The sequence below is a fragment of the Tinamus guttatus genome, unplaced genomic scaffold, assembly GCF_059628265.1.
Source record: "Tinamus guttatus ecotype Peru unplaced genomic scaffold, ASM5962826v1 Tinamus_guttatus_pri_ptg000643l, whole genome shotgun sequence".
Classification (NCBI taxonomy): Eukaryota; Metazoa; Chordata; class Aves; order Tinamiformes; family Tinamidae; genus Tinamus; species Tinamus guttatus.
Window position 1 is genome coordinate 21,708 of NW_028289177.1, and position 17,173 is coordinate 38,880.

At 39.5% G+C, this 17,173-nt stretch overlaps 1 protein-coding gene across 1 annotated transcript; it reads right to left on the reverse strand.

Annotated features, from left to right (window-relative positions):
• Nucleotides 1-1,105: 1,105 nt before the first annotated feature.
• LOC104580089 (scaffold attachment factor B1) lies at nucleotides 1,106-16,976 on the reverse strand. The gene is made up of 21 exons (XM_088535723.1): nucleotides 16,767-16,976; nucleotides 15,948-16,035; nucleotides 14,592-14,656; nucleotides 14,225-14,503; nucleotides 13,088-13,150; nucleotides 12,359-12,386; nucleotides 10,922-11,420; nucleotides 10,453-10,499; nucleotides 9,622-9,722; nucleotides 8,308-8,457; nucleotides 8,111-8,211; nucleotides 7,328-7,473; nucleotides 6,615-6,703; nucleotides 6,014-6,150; nucleotides 5,080-5,373; nucleotides 4,397-4,534; nucleotides 3,705-3,744; nucleotides 2,826-2,947; nucleotides 1,957-2,069; nucleotides 1,681-1,747; nucleotides 1,106-1,459 (listed from the first exon to the last, which is right to left on the reverse strand). The coding sequence occupies exons 1-21, from the start codon at nucleotides 16,953-16,955 to the stop codon at nucleotides 1,333-1,335; spliced, it is 2,883 nt and encodes a 960-aa protein (XP_088391849.1). The 5' UTR covers nucleotides 16,956-16,976; the 3' UTR covers nucleotides 1,106-1,332.
• Between the last annotated feature and the right edge of the window lie 197 nt (nucleotides 16,977-17,173).

Genomic DNA, 17,173 nt, shown 5'->3' on the forward strand with positions numbered 1-17,173 from the left:
GGGAGGGAGCGTCTTAGTCAGATCATTGTCTACCAATTAAGAGCCTTTGTATTTGCATCACTGGTTACTAGAATTATCGTCCGAACGGTGTCCGAAGATCGGTACTGCGACGGGGAGGGAGGAGGTGCGCATGCGCAGAGCGTCGGGAGGGCTCGCTGCTGCCATCGCGTGTCCAAACACGGGTACTGCAATAGGGAGGGGGAGGCTGCGCATGCGCAGAGCGTCGGGAGGGCTCGCTGCTGCCAACCCGTGTTCGCACGTCGGTACTGCAATAACCAGGGGAGGGCCGCGCATGCGCAGAGCGTCGGGAGGGCTCGCTGCTGCCATCGCGTGTCCGAAAATAGGCACTGCAGCGGGGAGGGGGAGGCTGCGCATGCGCAGAGCGTCGGGAGGGCTCGCTTCTCCCATCGCGTGTCGAAACATCGGTACTGCAAAAACCAGGGGAGCGCCGCGCATGCGCATATCGTCGGGAGCGCTCACTGCTGCCATCGCGTGTCCGAACACCCGTAGGGTCTTAGTCAGATCATTTTCTACCAATTAGGAGCGTTTGTATTTGCATCACTGGTTACTAGAATTATCGTCCGAACGGTGTCCGAAGATCGGTACTGCAACGGGGAGGGGGAGGAGGCGCATGCGCAGACGGGAGGATGGAAACGCGCCGCCATTGGCGGAGCCGTCGCCGGGGGCAACGCGCCGCCATTGGTGGAGCCGTCGCTGGGGGCAACGCGCCGCCATTGGGCACCTCCGCGCGCAGACGCGGCGGAAGCGGCGGGTCTCCGGAGGCGGAAGGGGAAGGGCGCAGTCGGCGCCGCCGGCTCCCGCTCCCCCACCCGCTCCCGGGGTCGGTCGTGTTACCTACAGGGGGTCATTGGGGTAACGGGGGGCTGGTGTCGCCCACAGGGGGACATTGGGATCCTGCCTCTTCCAGTGTGAATGTGTCGCCGGGGGCAACGCGCCGCCATTGGCGGAGCCGTCGCCGGGGGCAACGCGCTGTGCAGGGCGTTGCTTAAGACTGTGGAAAGAAGAACTAACTGATAGCTGTAAATGGGTTTTACTACTTTTGGAAAGGAAAAAAAAAAGGAATGTTTAATTAACAGAAAGTTGATGTTTAACCAAGAACACGTTTATTACAAAAACAAAGAAAACAAATGCATTGACATAGTATTTGGCTACAATATGGCAGCAGTTTTGCATTTTTTAGTAATCATAAATTCGAGAAGACTCCAGCTAATAAAATTCACCACCATTGTCATCTTTCACTAAAATTTATATATATATATATATATAAATATATACTTATATTTATATATATATAAAAAATATAAAATATTTTCAGTAGCGGCGGGTAAAACGGGGATCAGTCAGTTTGTTCAGTCGGTCCTGGCCCGCAAATCCTCCCTGTATTCCACTACTTTGCAGTATCTGGCTCTGGTTTCCACCTTGTGTGAAGCCTCCACGCCTTAAAAACAAGACCAAACACATTGAAAATGGCCAAGAATATATTACTCTGGCAGAAGATGTTTGATTACTGCTTTCTACTCATAAATTCATAGTTCAGCAGAAGCTCAAGGTATCACTTTGCACAATTGGCAAAGCAAAGCAATTTCTTCTTTTACTCAGTTAAGTCAGTTTTTATAAAAGCATCCATGAGTATTTGAGCACTCTGACAAAGCTTCTTACCCCGACATCCCTCCTCGACTCATCACATGGCCTGGCCCTGACTGACCAGGCATGCTTCTATCACCACCTGATTAAAAAAAATATATATATTAAAAAAATAGAGTATGTAAAAGGAAATGTCTGTTTTCCTATTAAAAAGTCACCTTTTTCCCAGAATTCTATTTGCTTTCTTTGTATATGCTGTTAAAGCTCTGTAGGAATTTTAAATGCCACTAGAAGTTCAACAGCAGCAATTCATAGAAAAACCACAATCACACTGGTAAGCAGCAAGTGTACCTTGCCATCTCTCATGATCCCGTCCCATCATTCCTCCATCCACATTTCCCTGCCATGAACGATCTTGATGCCCCTCTAACTTTCGACCATGATCTCCCCAGTCACGTCCATCTCTTAAAAAAATAAAAGAACATCTTCTAGATGTGTCCCTTATCAATTTAACAGCATGGGGTAAAGCCAAATACCATACCCCATGCAAAAGTTTATTTAATCATTTATCTACTCCATCATTATGAAAATCGTTCGAAGAGGGACAAAAAGAAACTTGCCGAGCAGTGTCCTTTACACAGTAAATCTCATCTTTTTCTCATCTATAGAGGCATAATGAGTATCACAATATGGTGAAACATTTGAACAAAGAATAGAATACCATCCCTCCATCTGAGAGTCACAATTACACATTACACATCTGGAATAAACCTAGTATGATTAGCTGGCTTAAATAAAAAATGCTAAGATCCAGAACAGCTACATTTCACAGCCTTCACTGTCACAGTGATTTGGACTTATTTCCCTAAAATCTGTGTGCTAGCCACAAATAAGGACTTCTGTTGGCATTACTGAAGCACCCAGCATAGGACTGGATATCATTTGCAGAAATGGAAGCATTTACAAGAGAATGGCAGTTATTACTAGAGCTACCCAAATAGCACCCCTTTACTCACTAAAATCACTCCATTCTCTTGATGCACAGGGGAGCTACATACATTAAATTCCTTGCTCATCCAGGAGATTAGACCCTCGAAGAAACTATTTGGAGAGAGGATTCACACTTGTGAAACTGTTTCCACCATCACCCTTCGAAGGTTTGCTGAGTGTAAGCTTTTTAAGAACGAACAAATTGCTTCCCTTGCTTCATATGCACTAACCGGGACTGCGGAGGCATCCCTCTACCTTCAGTCATTCTTCTGTCTGAACCATAGGCACTCCAAGCATCTCGGGAGTCCCGGGAGTGACGGTCAGGCCCTCCATGGCGCTCATCTGGGTAATGCTGGAAGGCAAAAAGTTACCCTAAGGCCCAGCACAGGCCTTCTGGTTTTTTTTTTTTTTTTTGAGGGCATAGCAAAATTTTACCCAGCCCCTGCCATTTTACAATTTTGTAAGTTGCTAGAAAATAAAACAGTAACAGTCTCATTCTTCACTGGTTCCATTGCTGCTGCCTGTGTTTCATTCTAGGCATTGATTTTGCAGATCATTTCACATTAGTTTCACAAATTCTGCTCCAATTTCTCCTCCCTATTCTTTATGCCTTATTTTCTGACTCCAGATTTTTTATTTTAGAAAATAGTTCTGCCTACATCCTTCCTTTGTTCAGACAAGACACAGCTGCAGTAAACGTATCTTTAGCATTCACTTGCCTGCTGTATTATATCATCGTTTATTTTCTATATACTGCTTAGATACAAGTTAGATATGGGGTCTCTCACCATGCATGAAAGCAGCACTACAGTAACTACATCTTACACACATTAAGAACACCTAAAGAGTTAACTAGAAAAAATTATCACTTCCTACTGGCTCAACTCCATGCTGTAGCTCTTACCACTTTTTTTTTTTTTGATGATCCACAGCTACTGCCCCAGTGAGCAGCAGCTGGCTTACACTCTGCACATCTAAACATGCCAGATGAGTTACTTGTTGAACACCTGCATTTAAGAAGCAGATGTCATGCATGCTGGGTGGCTGAACAGGTAGATGCTTCAGTGCTTGTCGCTTTTAATCAGCGCTAGAATCTTAATACGACCCACCTGCCCATCTCGATCTGGTATTCCTCTTGAACCATCTCTTCTGGAGAGCAAGAGGGGAAGGAAAAAAAAAAAAGAGTTCAGTCAAATCAACACAGCTATCAACAATACTAGGCTTCTTTAACAAATAGCATATTGAAATTTATATTAGGTTGTAAATTTGAGAACAGCATTGTTTATTCAGCAGGAAGCTTTCAAAATATACTTGCTTTAGCAACCTGGCATATGAAGAGACCAAGATAACATGAGTTACTGTAACATAGATATGTCAGTCATGGTCAGGTAGTCAAGGCAGGGCACCATACCAGGCATGGTAACAAAGTAGGATACCAAGTGAACCTGCCATAACCAAAATCAACTTACAAGCAAGTCTGTGGAACTAAAGTTAGTGTAAGCTAGGTGACAAAGATGAGTACAGGAATATTTTTAAAGAAAAACTAAATTTCTAAACCTTAGGCTAGTTAACAAGCATTTGGAACCCAGATTTCTGAACCTGCTATCTTGAGAGAAGTTGAAGACCTCAGACTACAAGAGGACTTGACTTATAATCTTTACTCAACCCCTTTTTTAAATACACGCAGTGATGTTTAAAAAAAAAAAAAAAAAAAAAGTTTGCAAGTCAGTAAAAACTTAGATTCAAGAAACACACAGGGATTCAAGAAACATACACAAAAAAAACCCACCACATTACTGACCTGTCCAAAGAATGATCCTGGTATCTACCACGATCTCTGTGGTCAAAGTCATGGAAGCGCTCTTGACGACTAAATTCAGAATGGTACCTATCATCCATTGCCATTCGTTTTGCCTCTGGCCAGTATGGGTCATCTCGCCTTCAAGAGAAGATATCATTAGCAGAAACCTCCCGAAAACCTTCCTTTTTTGTTCTCATGAACTCAGGCCTCAGGCAATTAGATTTTTCAAATAATTATTTTTGATTTATGATTAAAGCTCTGGGAATGTTGAAATGACATTTCATTTCAGTTTCAGAAAAGCAGCTAGTTGTAAAACCACCACGCAAAAGCTTAGTCTCTGCATGTGTTGATATACCTGAATGAATATCTGTTCCTACTAGCACTCCTGCTTTCAGCTTTGCATCCACAATTTCTGTTCTCAGACATTCCTTTGGGAAATTTTTTTTCATTTTTAAATCTGCTGTGATAGAGCTATGCTTAAGGGTAAGCACACCATTTGCTTTTTCTAAAGATTAATATTAATCTTTAATAATTATTATAAATTAATATTTAATATTAAAGTGTTAACAGCACAGTTTTAGTGAAAGTATTTACAAGTTACATAGGAAATAATTACACACAAGACCATTCTAGAGTCTAACAGAATATAGCCAAAGAGTTTGGAGTACCATTACTATTATTACCTGCCATCAGGTTCATATGGCCTTCTCATTGCAGATCGCCGTTCTTGCTCGTAACGTAGCTGTTCCTGCTGGCGTCGCAGCTCTTCCCTCTCTCGCTGTATGCGTTCCTGTTCTCTTCTCCTTTCCTGCTCTATGTGCATTCTCTCTCTCTCCAACCTCTCTCTTTCCAAGCGCTCTCTGTCAAGACGCTGCCGTTGAAATTCAAGTCGCTCGCGCTCTCTCTGAAGTCTCTGTCTTTCATCTCGTTCATGAATGGCTTGAAGACGCTGCTCTCGCTCACGCCTTTCTCTTTCCCTAATTAAAAGGGATGGGATTTTTTTTTGCTTGTTTAAGTGTCCTAAGACTCGTTCCCCGCCCCACCCTGCCTCCACTGCTGTTCCTCTTAACCTAGAAACATTATTTAGTTTTGGAAGGGTGATGTCCACTACCTGCTTTATCTGAATGGTCTTTTCTCAAGTGAATCAGTCATTTTGTTTTAAAAGACACACACACACAGATAAAAGTTTTGCAATTCTGTGCAAATAAACAGTGTTATGTTCTAAAATCTTGCTCTGATTAGGCTTTCACAGAATGCAACGTCCTGTATGTGCTCAGAAGAAGGAACAAATAGAAAGTACTTTTGAATTTCCAATTGTAATTAAATATTATGAAAATCCACATTTGCTTTAGAAGAGTGGAACAAGACCTAAAAACTTTTATTCAACAGGAATCTACTTAAAAACATAGATTGAGAGAAAACTGTTATCATTTGCGTTATAAAAACCTTCAGAATTTGGCATTAAGCTCATTCTATCAGAAGTTTGGTATCGAATCCATCTGAAACATTAATGATTGGGAAGAGCCAGTATTAGTCTAAGTTGAAGCTTGTTCAAACACCATTTAGGAAGTAAAAATAAATACCACTAAAAAATTAGAGCAAAAACAGAAGACTCACCGGCGTCTTTCTGTTTCTCTGATTTCTCGCTCTCTTTGCCGCTGACGTTCACGTTCTCGCTGTTCTTTGATTTTATCAAATGATAAAATATCTTGCTTCTCTTTGCTTTCAGATTTGCGATCCTGGCTTTTTGTACTCTGTTAAATTAAAACAATACATTAGCTAAACACAGCACACTTAGGTAGAATCCTAGGTTAAACGCCCACCTGAATAAAACAATTGTGCCTTCCAAGAGGCAAATAATGTGGAAATTCTGCAAAACAGTTGAGAAGTACCCATAATTTTGCTAGAACTTCTAAGAGTTTGAATATATAAACATTAGGGGCAAAGGATCAGACATGCGCTAGAGGCAAAAGATACACGACCTTAAGGTCACTATTTTCATATTACAGCCATACTTCTTTGACCTTTAGTGACGGAGACTAAAAATAGATGAAGCATAAGCATTTACCCATACAGCATCATTAGGAAAAAAAAAAAAGAGAGAGAGAGATTGTGGAAGGAAGAGGGGTAGTTTCTAAAATAAAGACATTTTAAATATGCACATAAATTTGTTTTATGCCTACTTTTACAAGAAGGCTTCTTTGAAAGTTGTACATACCCTCTCTTTTGATGTAGAAGTTTTCACACTGATAACCGGTTCTCCTTTTGATTTATCCATTACTACTGTCCTTTCAGTTCCTCGAGTTGCTATAAAAAAAAAAAAAAAAAAAAAAAAGGAATAAATGACAGTACGTCAGACATTTACAGTAAAGCAGTGTTTTCCGAAAAGGATGACAACTATAGGAAAGCAATTTTAAGTTCATTTCTATGTTTATATAACATATACCTTTGTAATCATTAAGAAACAAAACACACACAAATCACTCATCAATTCTAGGCACAACAAAATTCAGACTACTGACAAAATATCTGAAGTCTAGTAGATTGGCAGTGGTGTTATAACTACTGGCATTCTGTGTTGGGGGGTAGAGGAGAATTTGCCAAGTTTTTTTCTGGTGCAGTTTTTCTGTTAACTGGAAAGACTCAAGAATTAAATAGTATGCTTCCTATTTTTTTTCCTGAATTATGAACCATCTTTAATAAGAACACATTAAGTCTCACAGACATAGAAGTTCTGTAGTCAGCCATGATTCTGAATGCTTAAACTTCTTGTTCTTCCATTTTCTAGTTAGCTGATGTATTTTTTGGATTAAGCAAAACAAAACCAACCACTTCACCACAAATCACCACAAATATTCTTTGTATCAATTTAATTGTAAGAGTACCCTTGAAAAGATTTTAATATTTTCTTGAACGGCAGTTAAAAGTTACCTGATTTGCTTGCCCTAGACCGATCTGAAGATCCAGTTTTCTGTTCTTCTTTCTCTTTTCCTTCTTTTTCATCTTTTCCATCTTTCTCTGGTTTCTTAGAGTCATCCTTTTTGTCCTGTTTCTCATCCTTTTTAATACCAGCAGACCTATCGGTAAACTTAACTTTACTAGAGAGGCTAATAGAGCATAAAACCATTCTCCTTTGACAAATCAACCATCCAAAACTAAACAGTCCCCAAAATACTCACATCATCCACACTACTGAGCTGAAGTCAGTGCAAATTTAATTTGCATAACAGTTATGTTTAATAGAAGCAACCAATTTTAAGCTAAAGTAGTCTGAAAATGAGAAACAATAGGTAATCTTCCTAAATTTTAGGAGAGTTCAGAGTTTTTTTCTTTTTTCTTTATTCAGAAATAAAGTTTTCTACTCTGCCCATGAAGTTTATGCTTAGCACTGGGAGAGGCGGCCACCCAGAGAGAGACTGAGCTGCATCAAAAGAGCAGGTTTTATAAACAAACACTTAAGCACCTCATTCAAGTGGGCCACCCAACAAAAACATCTCCTTTGCCAAATCTTTCACAACTTTGTAAGAAAAGAAACAGTAGCAAAGCAGAACTCTTTCAAAAGCAACAGGCCATGTGAGAAAAAAAAATATTGAAATATTACTCTAATTTCAGACACACTATGAAGGATCAAATCAGTCACTTTTCGATTTTGTCACATAGCCACATTTCAAATGACTGGACTTTAAACAAAGAAAATTAGCAAAATCACATTACTTCTCAGACTTGGAATCTGCAGAATGGTGTCTGTCTTTTTCCTTCCTTGCTTCACCTTCCTTTTTGTCTGAAGGCTTTTTCCCAGCAGGTTCATTTTTTGCCTAGAATGTTGTTAGCCAAAAATATTTTTGTAAAAAAGACAGATATTAAACTTGTGCACTTTTATTTTATTGCTGCCATGGATAGCTACTGCTTACCTTTTCCACAGAAATCATTTTTCCATGCAACTCTGTCCTGTGGAGGTGACTAATACACTTAGTGGCTTCTTCAGATGTTGACATTGTAACAAAGCCGTAACAGCGAGCACCAGGACTGCGAGCATTTGTCACTACTTTTGCACCAACCACCTTAACCAAAAACAAACAAACAACTTTGACAGATCTGTGGCCAAATTAATTCCGATTTGTTGTTTACTTTTTAAAAATTATTCTATCTACTATTAACACACAGTAGAGTGCCTATCCACTTTTAATGGGAAGAAACATTCTTGGCACACAGCATTACACCAGCATTCTAAAATGACAAAATTGCTAAGCTCACTTGACAAGCAGCAAAGAAAAAGTTACAGTTTTAACCTGACCTCTATACCATTTGGCAACTACCATTCCAGAAGTGCCTTATCAAGCCCGCTTCCCAAAATATGATTCTAATAGTTTCCACACCAAAGTCAACAGCAATACAAATTCATCTGAAAAGGTTCAAGTATAACATTACCCTATATGAACTCACAAAAAGTACAAAACAAGCATAGAATTTAATGAAGTGGAAGAATCAGATTATGGATGAGATTTAGATATAGTTGTACTGTTAAACCAAACAGCACACCCACGCTGAGAAAAGTTCATCTTTAAATTGCTAAGCAGATAACTAACTAAAGGAGGAAATACATAACTAGGAGGGGTTGGGGGAAGAGAGAGATTTTTTTTTTTTCCTTCCAAAATATCTACATTTGCTTTCATCCAGTGGAAACAATACCTGGAGTGCACAGGCCAACAGTGACACAAACATCAAACACTTAATATTATGGTCATAGATGTCTTAGGACAAAGACAAGGTGACCATCTGAACAGTTCCCTTTCATCATCCCTGGTCCCGTAATCTTACTAGTACTAAAAAACAAACGGAAGCCTGTCCCCACAGACTGATTACCTCTTGAACCAGAGCTGTTTAAAACAGCACTATTACTGAACTGTCAAGAGGTAAACCAATAATTAAATTACAGCATGCTAGATGATGGCCCAACAGACTGTGTCCTGGTAAAAACTGCCAAATTTTCAGATGAATCTGTGCAGTTATTCCGTAACTCCTGCATTTTATTTTTCTCTGTATTTCAGTTAACATTTTATTAAGAATAATGCCTTCAGATCAGAGTTTGAAAAGAACACAGGAGAGTTAGCTACTTTATAGATTTGTTAGAGTACTGATTTATTATAAAAAGGCAAGAGGCTTAATTTTACATCACCCCTTGAACTCAACTAAATGTTTTATTAATAGACACATCTATTACATACCTTTCCATACTTGCTGAAAAGGTTCTTCAAGTCTGTAGCTCTAGTAGAGGAGGAAAGCCCACTAACCCATAAATTTCTGCCAGAACCACTACTTGTGCGACCTAGTATTTAAAGGAAAAAAGAGTCACTAACACAAACTCATCTTACTTTATTTCTCTCTTATACAAATGCAATTTTACTCCTATCTATGACTTGGAGTCTACTCCATTACTTGATATCAATTGACACATTTAAGTCTCCGAAAATGCATTTTGGATCTCAATAAATGATTTGTATTTCTAGTCGTAAAGGGTGTTCAACTGCACAGATGTTGTCTTTGCAGATTTCAATCACTTCAATGAATATTACAACTAGTTAATGTTAAAACATAAGAGATACTTAAAACATTGACAGTAAAAGATTTACAGAAGTTAGGTGAACTGGAATTCATAATTCAATCTTCGAAAGTCTGATTATGTTATGAAAGCATTGAGCCTTCACTGTATTAACAATACGCAGCAGAATCAACACACAGAATATAAAACTAAGGAATTTAAGGTCTCTTGTGATTTTCTCTGAACTGGGGTTCAGAAAAAAACCCAGTTTGGCTAGCATCCATCCTGCTCTGTGAAGCTAGAGGGACATTCCAGCAGGACTACAACAATGAAGATACACTCACGTTTATGTTATTCAAAACAAACAACCACCACAGACAAGTGGCAATAAATTGCAAAAGGAATCGAAAAACTATTCCATTTACTCATTTGCAAAAACTGCCTCACAAGAAATAGGCAGATTTGACCCAATAACATTGCTTTCAAGAAAATTGCACAATGTTTTTTGAAAACGTACCTTTCTCATCTTTTGAGATTATCTTTGCATCTGCATCCTCAACAGGGCTAAAGACAAAAGATTATGTTATTCAAGCAAATACTAGCAATATAAAATCTGAGATCACATACACTGCCATTATATACCTACCAGTAAACTAGTTCTGAAATAAAAAAATACCTTTTCAAATTTGTAGAAGAGTGACAGGAAATTCGTGATTCATAGGCTTAAACAGACAATTAGTTCTGTTTGGCAGATGACAGAAATTAGAGTAATTTAAGAAAACAACCTTTGAAGGTTGAGTAAGGAAAGAAATCAAACCCTGTGTGTTTACTAAAGATCTGTACAAGGAGAAATACAACAGATTCTTTAGGAATACGCTACAATTTCATCAGTCGTGGTGGCCAATTGAAGGAAACAGCTTATTCGCATCACTTAATGACCAATGAAAAAAAGATAGCATCTGGTCTAGAACGGAGAAAAAACAAACCTCTTTTTCTGATCACCGCCCTCACTGGTTGAGGACTCTTTAGTAGCAGGGGATTCCTCAGAATTAGCTTTGTCTTCTGTTTTCTTGGCATCTTCTTTGCTATCTTTGGCTTCGGGACCTGCGCCTTTTTCCGCTGTTTCCCCACTAGAGACTTCCAGGCCTTGGGATCGTTTGCTACTCTGATCGCTTAGGGTCTCTACTACTAAAGATTCAGAGTCCAGTTTCTCTTCCTCTATTGTCTGTTCACTTGTCTCCCCTTTTGCTACAACTAAACGCTTCGCTTCCTTCCTTGCCAAAGCTTGTTCCGATTTGCTGTCCAAATCTAAAGCATCTTCCTCCAAATGAGCAGCAGCAAGAGCGTCCTCTTCCTCGGCTAGCCTCTTGCCTGGCACCACGTTACTTGCTTCCTGTGCATGTGGCTGCTCCACTGCAGAAGTTTCTTCATTAAGTAGTTCAGATTTACAAGTTTCCCCCAAAATGTCGAGTATTTTCTCATTTTCTACGGATTTAACAGGAATAGAATGGCACAAGATTTAATCACCAGGGAAATACAGCAATCACAAATGTGGAACTGGCATGGCTGCCACACTAACACCAAGAGAACTTCTAAGCTACACAGAGATTGGAAAACCCTAGTGTACACAGTGTTAAAACTACTACACTAACTGCACTCTGACAAACTACTGTATCAACCCTAAAACGTTACAGCGAAGAAAAATGCCCCCACAGACTTAACAAAAACCTTCTGGCTGAGCCTTGATATTCTTCACGAAATCGTTCAGGTCTGTTTCTTCTCTATATAGCTTCCAAAGTCCAGGGTGCTTAACTCAACATATCACTGCATTGCAAGTTCAATTTCCTAGTTTCCGTGAAATTCTTTTAGCAGACAGTCCAACATGAAAACTGGGCATCTTCTGATGGTGCATGAGTGCGTTTGCAGTCCAAAAAGAGTGTGATTTGTAGAAGATTCCCATGACGAAGCGGTATTCCTTCTTCTGAAGTTCAGTCACTCTTTTTGTTCAGTATCACAGCTTCGTATTACCTGCACTCCTGTATTTATAGAATTACTGTACAGTGTGATATCACAAGATCTGTTTTATTTTTCAGAACCTTTACATCCTTAAGGCCCCTTTAATTCCACTGTAGTTAAAAGTTCTATGCAACCATTTCATATTTGATGCATTTTTTCAAGCAGCAGTTAACCACAGATCTGGTGATATGACTGGGTTTCCAATCTCTATGACCCTGCTTGACCTGGCTGTCCAGTATAACAATGGATACTATAGTAATACACTTAAAAAGCCAAACAGGGACACAAAAAAGATGAAGAATGAAACTTTGTTCAAGAATTAGGGTTTGTTGCTGTCAAAAACAAAATGAAAACAAGCGAACAAACAAACAAAGGAAGGGAAAAAAAAGCCACAAGCACAACAGTACCTGGCTCCAGAGGTAGTTCTTCAATTTTCTGGAGGGAAACAGACAAAAGAAACATATCACTAACTCATTTAAGACTTTAAGTGTTATTAAACAACTGTTAAAACTTCAAGATGTCTTACATTCAGATACATGCTAAACATATCAAGATGTATTTGCTTGAAAACGACTGCTATATCTATATAGTACAGATTTTTTTTTTTTTAAGGTCAGTAATGCCTCTGTAAAAATAGAGTACATTCACATGGGTAAATAATCAGCAAATATTAGTGGTACAGAGTAATGATCTGCCAAACTTTGATGTCTGTGATGCCCTTCCGTAAACAAATTCTTAAAACTCTACTTTCTGAAAATGGAATCTCTAGAAATACCAGCTCAATCTGCAGTTGCAGGTGATCTTAAACAAGTCATTGGTCTGGAAACCAAGGCTCATAGTTCAGGGATAAAAATCAGTTTTATTTTATATCAATACCATAAAGCTATGCATCTAATGGAAGTTAATGTAGGGCATTGTTTTAGTTTACACAAGAGATAATAAGACTCCCAACTCCACACTCAAATTCTAGGGAACTTCTGGATATCTCTGTTCACATGCTTAAATCAGAAAGGCATTTATTCCTGGTGTTTGAGGAATGATAACATATTACTTTTTACCTCCTGTAAATATACAGTTTCAGAATTTACACAGCATGCATTATCCCTCTTTTTGTAAATAATAAAGGCACAATTTACCTTTATCACAGTTAAATCAGACGAAACAGCATCTACACTGCTCCCAGCATCTTCAATCTCTACCTTTAAAGAAATAATTAAAAAGCATTTCATTATCTACAAACTGCTATTATAAATTAAACTTGAATAAGAAACTGAAAGATTGGAAACTGTTTTCATAGACAACCGATACTAAGGAACTATTTCTAACAACCCATGATGTTTAAAACTGACTGATTACCTACACATATTTTCCACTCCCCAATGACTGAGTGAGCTTTCCCAGCATTTCCAAAACATGCTGGTCTGCTCACAGAAACTTTTAAGGATAGCAAAGTTGTTCTTACTATTTATTTGCAATTTATAGCAACAACACTGAGTCAGAAAGCCTTTGCGACAGGAGAGAAACTAGACTCTGATAGCTTTAATCACTGAAAAGAACTATTCCCTTGGTATTTCAGTTTGAAAGGTGGTGTGGAGGGGGTGCTCTTGGATTAATCTTTCACAATTTTCAGATTTAGGGGAAAAAAAAAACCACACCCAACTGGAATTCTAAAAATTCATGACACAATGTGCTCACAATTAATAATAACTTTCACTAAATGCTTTGTTGTATGTCTCAGGAGAAAAAAAACTCTTGACTGAAGTAGGGGTAGAGGAGTTTATCTTCTAGAACAGATGGACAAATTCATAAAATCAATTCACTATCAAAAAAACCACTGAAGAACACAAAAATACTCTTAAAAATGAATAATGGTGAGACCCGATCTTAACCAAAAAAGTAGGATATAGTATGTTGCTGTTCAACTGAAGTTAGCGATGTAAACAAAACAATGGCATTTGTATGCCTCACAGTGTCCTCCTAAATAAAGATACAAAAATGAGCATGTAAATATCAAGTAAAGCAGAGAGTTCAAAACACAACTAAAACGATGCTTTCTTGATTACTATTAATTGATAGAGTATTATGATGCATGCAAACAACACCTAAACATTTTAAAAATCAAGAATGCTATTTCTACAAACAGATAAACAAAAAAATCAGTAATTGCGAGAACTCACAGAGCTCTGAATTATTTCTACTACTCTTTAGGTACTATTTACTATTTAATTTGAAGGAAGAAAAAATCTGATTCCACGCATGTAAGAGATGCATACCATGACTACTGGTATTTCTCTTGATTCTTCTTTAATTTCTGAATATTGTGGGGATGCCTCCAAGTTACCTACAGCATATTCTGTAGGCCGATCTGGAAGTTGTTTCATTTCTGCATCAGCATTTTCTTTACTATCACACAGTGAGTCAAGAATAATATCAGCACTGTAATCCTCTCCGCAATCTACAGCATTGCCATTATCTATTTCAGCTTCATCTAACACACTAATATCCATCATGTCAATATCCTGCAAGTTATCCAAACTTGCTTCAACATCCTCCTGTAAAAAGAAAAAAAAGGATGTATAATAGTCATTGTAACTTGAACGCAACGCTATTATATTTCACCTCAAACATGGCTTCACATACCTGTCCATCTCCTGAATCCTCCTCCAGGCCATTATCTTCAACTCCCTCTTCCTCTGGTCTACGTCCTATTAATATTATGATTGTCAAAGTGAAAAAAAGCCAAGAATGTGCACCCTAGTGCACATTCTAGTGCACTAGAAAAGTTCTAGCCCTTTTCTCCAGATTGGATTCCTAAATTGAATGGAATTCCATTTCTCCTTATTTTGGACAATCAGTGTTTATATAGCATTCCAATTTAGTAAGTAACAAAGTTATAAACAAGCTGCAGTCCAAGATCCTTCATGAGATTTAAAGAAGCACAACTGTGTACTCCCCACAATATTTAGCTTAACTGAGACTACAATTATTTATTATCTTAAGCTTTCATTTCTTTCCAGAAGATTCCTAGGGAAAGGAAGACCTCCAACAGACGACATCAACTAACAGTTTGAGCCAAACAATCTAGCCAGATAAAAATTCAAGCTTCACCACAACTTAATTATAATCACTCATTCGAACTAGTTATTCTGTTCAGCTCCAATATAAAATCAAGTTTCAACACCATTGTAAAACAGAAAAAGTTCACCAACTGTCCTAAGACATAACTACTTTTAGAACAATAGCAAGTCTTACATTGTAGCACTTATTTTTAAAGAAAGAGTCCTTTTCACCACTGGAAAGTTATATACAGGGAAATACAAAAACAAAACAAAAAAACAAGCACGTACACACACACACAAAAAAAACAAACATCCTGCTTAAAAACTGTTCTTCCAGGAAAGAAACGAGACTATGAAAAACACATGTATAACCCAGTACAGAGCTAGCTGCATCTGCTAGAAGTAGTATTTTTACCTTTGGTGGGGGGTGAGGGGGGCACCTTTTAGTGTTTCTCAAAATAAAAGTACAGTAACATAATGATATAATCATCTAGTTTAAATATACTACTTCAGAACTGCATATTAATTGCTACTATGGATTTCAAAGAACTTTGAGAACAAATCAACAAATATTTGGAGTAGAAAAAAAAATGTAGCTTTTTGAAACTATATGAAGTTCTATGAATAAATGGTCTATTAGTTTATCACCATACCACCAAACCCCAGAAATACACCTGCAAATGTGAGAAAGGGCGCCAGCAATGTATGGCATTCAGGGTCAAGGACTGAGGAAGACACATTTCACCTATGCTTAAATTTTTCCAAAGCACTTATTTGACTTGACTGTGGCTCAGCAAGTACTATATACTACAGTTCTGGGAAAGCAAAACATGTGGCAAGCGTGCCAAAATTAAGCAAAGGCACTCTTCCAAAGTCCCACCATCACAGATAAGTGTTGTCAGAAAGATGAAGGGGTCCCACTTAACTCCCCCTGTACCTTTGCTGCTTCTTTTTGGAGTTTTCTTGATGATATTCTCTGAAAACACTGGAATTTCATCAGCATTCCCCCCTTCCTCTTCAATAGCCTATTTGGGAAAAAAAAAGATATAAGTCAAACACAAAACTTTTATTTGTGTATTTCTGTTGAGTTAGCAAATGGACAACTGGGAAAATAATAGTAAAGAATATTTTGCCTTGAATTATACGGAATTAACATGAATACACAAGAAAAAAGCTGCCAGATGAACACATAGAAAGAAAAACCTCTGAGACAAAATCTGATAAGCAAAGCAATGATATCCTAACCATCGGTTACCTAGCACAAGCCAATCCTGCGTCATTTGGAAGAGACACACGCCTACAGTGTTGTGACAGAGGAACTACCTCAGTTCTAAGTGACAGCAAAGCTCAGCCACGTGAAACTGCCCTGCAGCTGATAACATAGCACATAACTCTGGGGAGAACGTAACTTGAACACTGCTACTAGTCAAAAAGGTAGAGAAATACACAGCAAAAAGCCTAGCGGGCAGATTTGGAAACACCGGCGCCTCACGCAGAGCAGGAAGCCCAGTGATGCAGGAGACCGAAGCATCCAGGCTGTACCCCACGGTGGGCACACTGAGCAGTGCAAGACAGAGAACGCTAGCGGGAAGCTTCCTCATGCCTGTGGACCCTGGGCCCACATGCACCAAACCCCGCCAAGACGCCCCCGGCCCTTCCCCCTCCACAGCCATTTGGCGCCATTTTCCGTAGCGGGGCCGCACTGCCGCTGACGGCGCCACAGGCCGGCGGGCCCCGAAGCGTCGCCCCCTCTCACCTTTCTCAGCCGCTCCATAAGCGCGCTCTTATTCCCACTGCTGTCCAAGTTGCGGCGCCTGAGCTCAGCCCGCAGGTCTATCACGCGCAGCTCGGTCAGACGCCGGGTCTCAGGCTCCGAGCTGGAAGCTCCGGACCCACAAAGGGACAGAGATTCTGCCTGCCCGGTTGCTAAGTGGCTTTCCGTCATGGGGCCGCTTTTCCGACTCGCAAGCACAGAGCTAAACGCGGTAAAAGCAAACAACGAGAAACTACCGCCGCAGCACAAAATGGTGGCGAGACCGAGACGCGCCGAGGAGAGGCGGAGGGAGGGGAGGAATCGAGCCTCAGCTCGCAGGCGCGCTGAGCCGACAGCCGGGGCTCAAGGGCAGAGCGCATGCGCGCAGGCACCTCACTAATGCAGGAGAT

Coding starts and splice junctions, on each gene's coding strand:
- LOC104580089 (XM_088535723.1), bottom strand. CDS start 16,955: ATGACGGAAAGCCACTTAGCAACCGGGCAGGCAGAATCTCTGTCCCTT. Junction 13,151..14,224: donor GAGAAATACCAGTAGTCATG/GTATGCATCTCT, acceptor ATTTCTTTAAAG/GTAGAGATTGAAGATGCTGG. Junction 2,948..3,704: donor TACCAGATCGAGATGGGCAG/GTGGGTCGTATT, acceptor TTTGCCTTCCAG/CATTACCCAGATGAGCGCCA.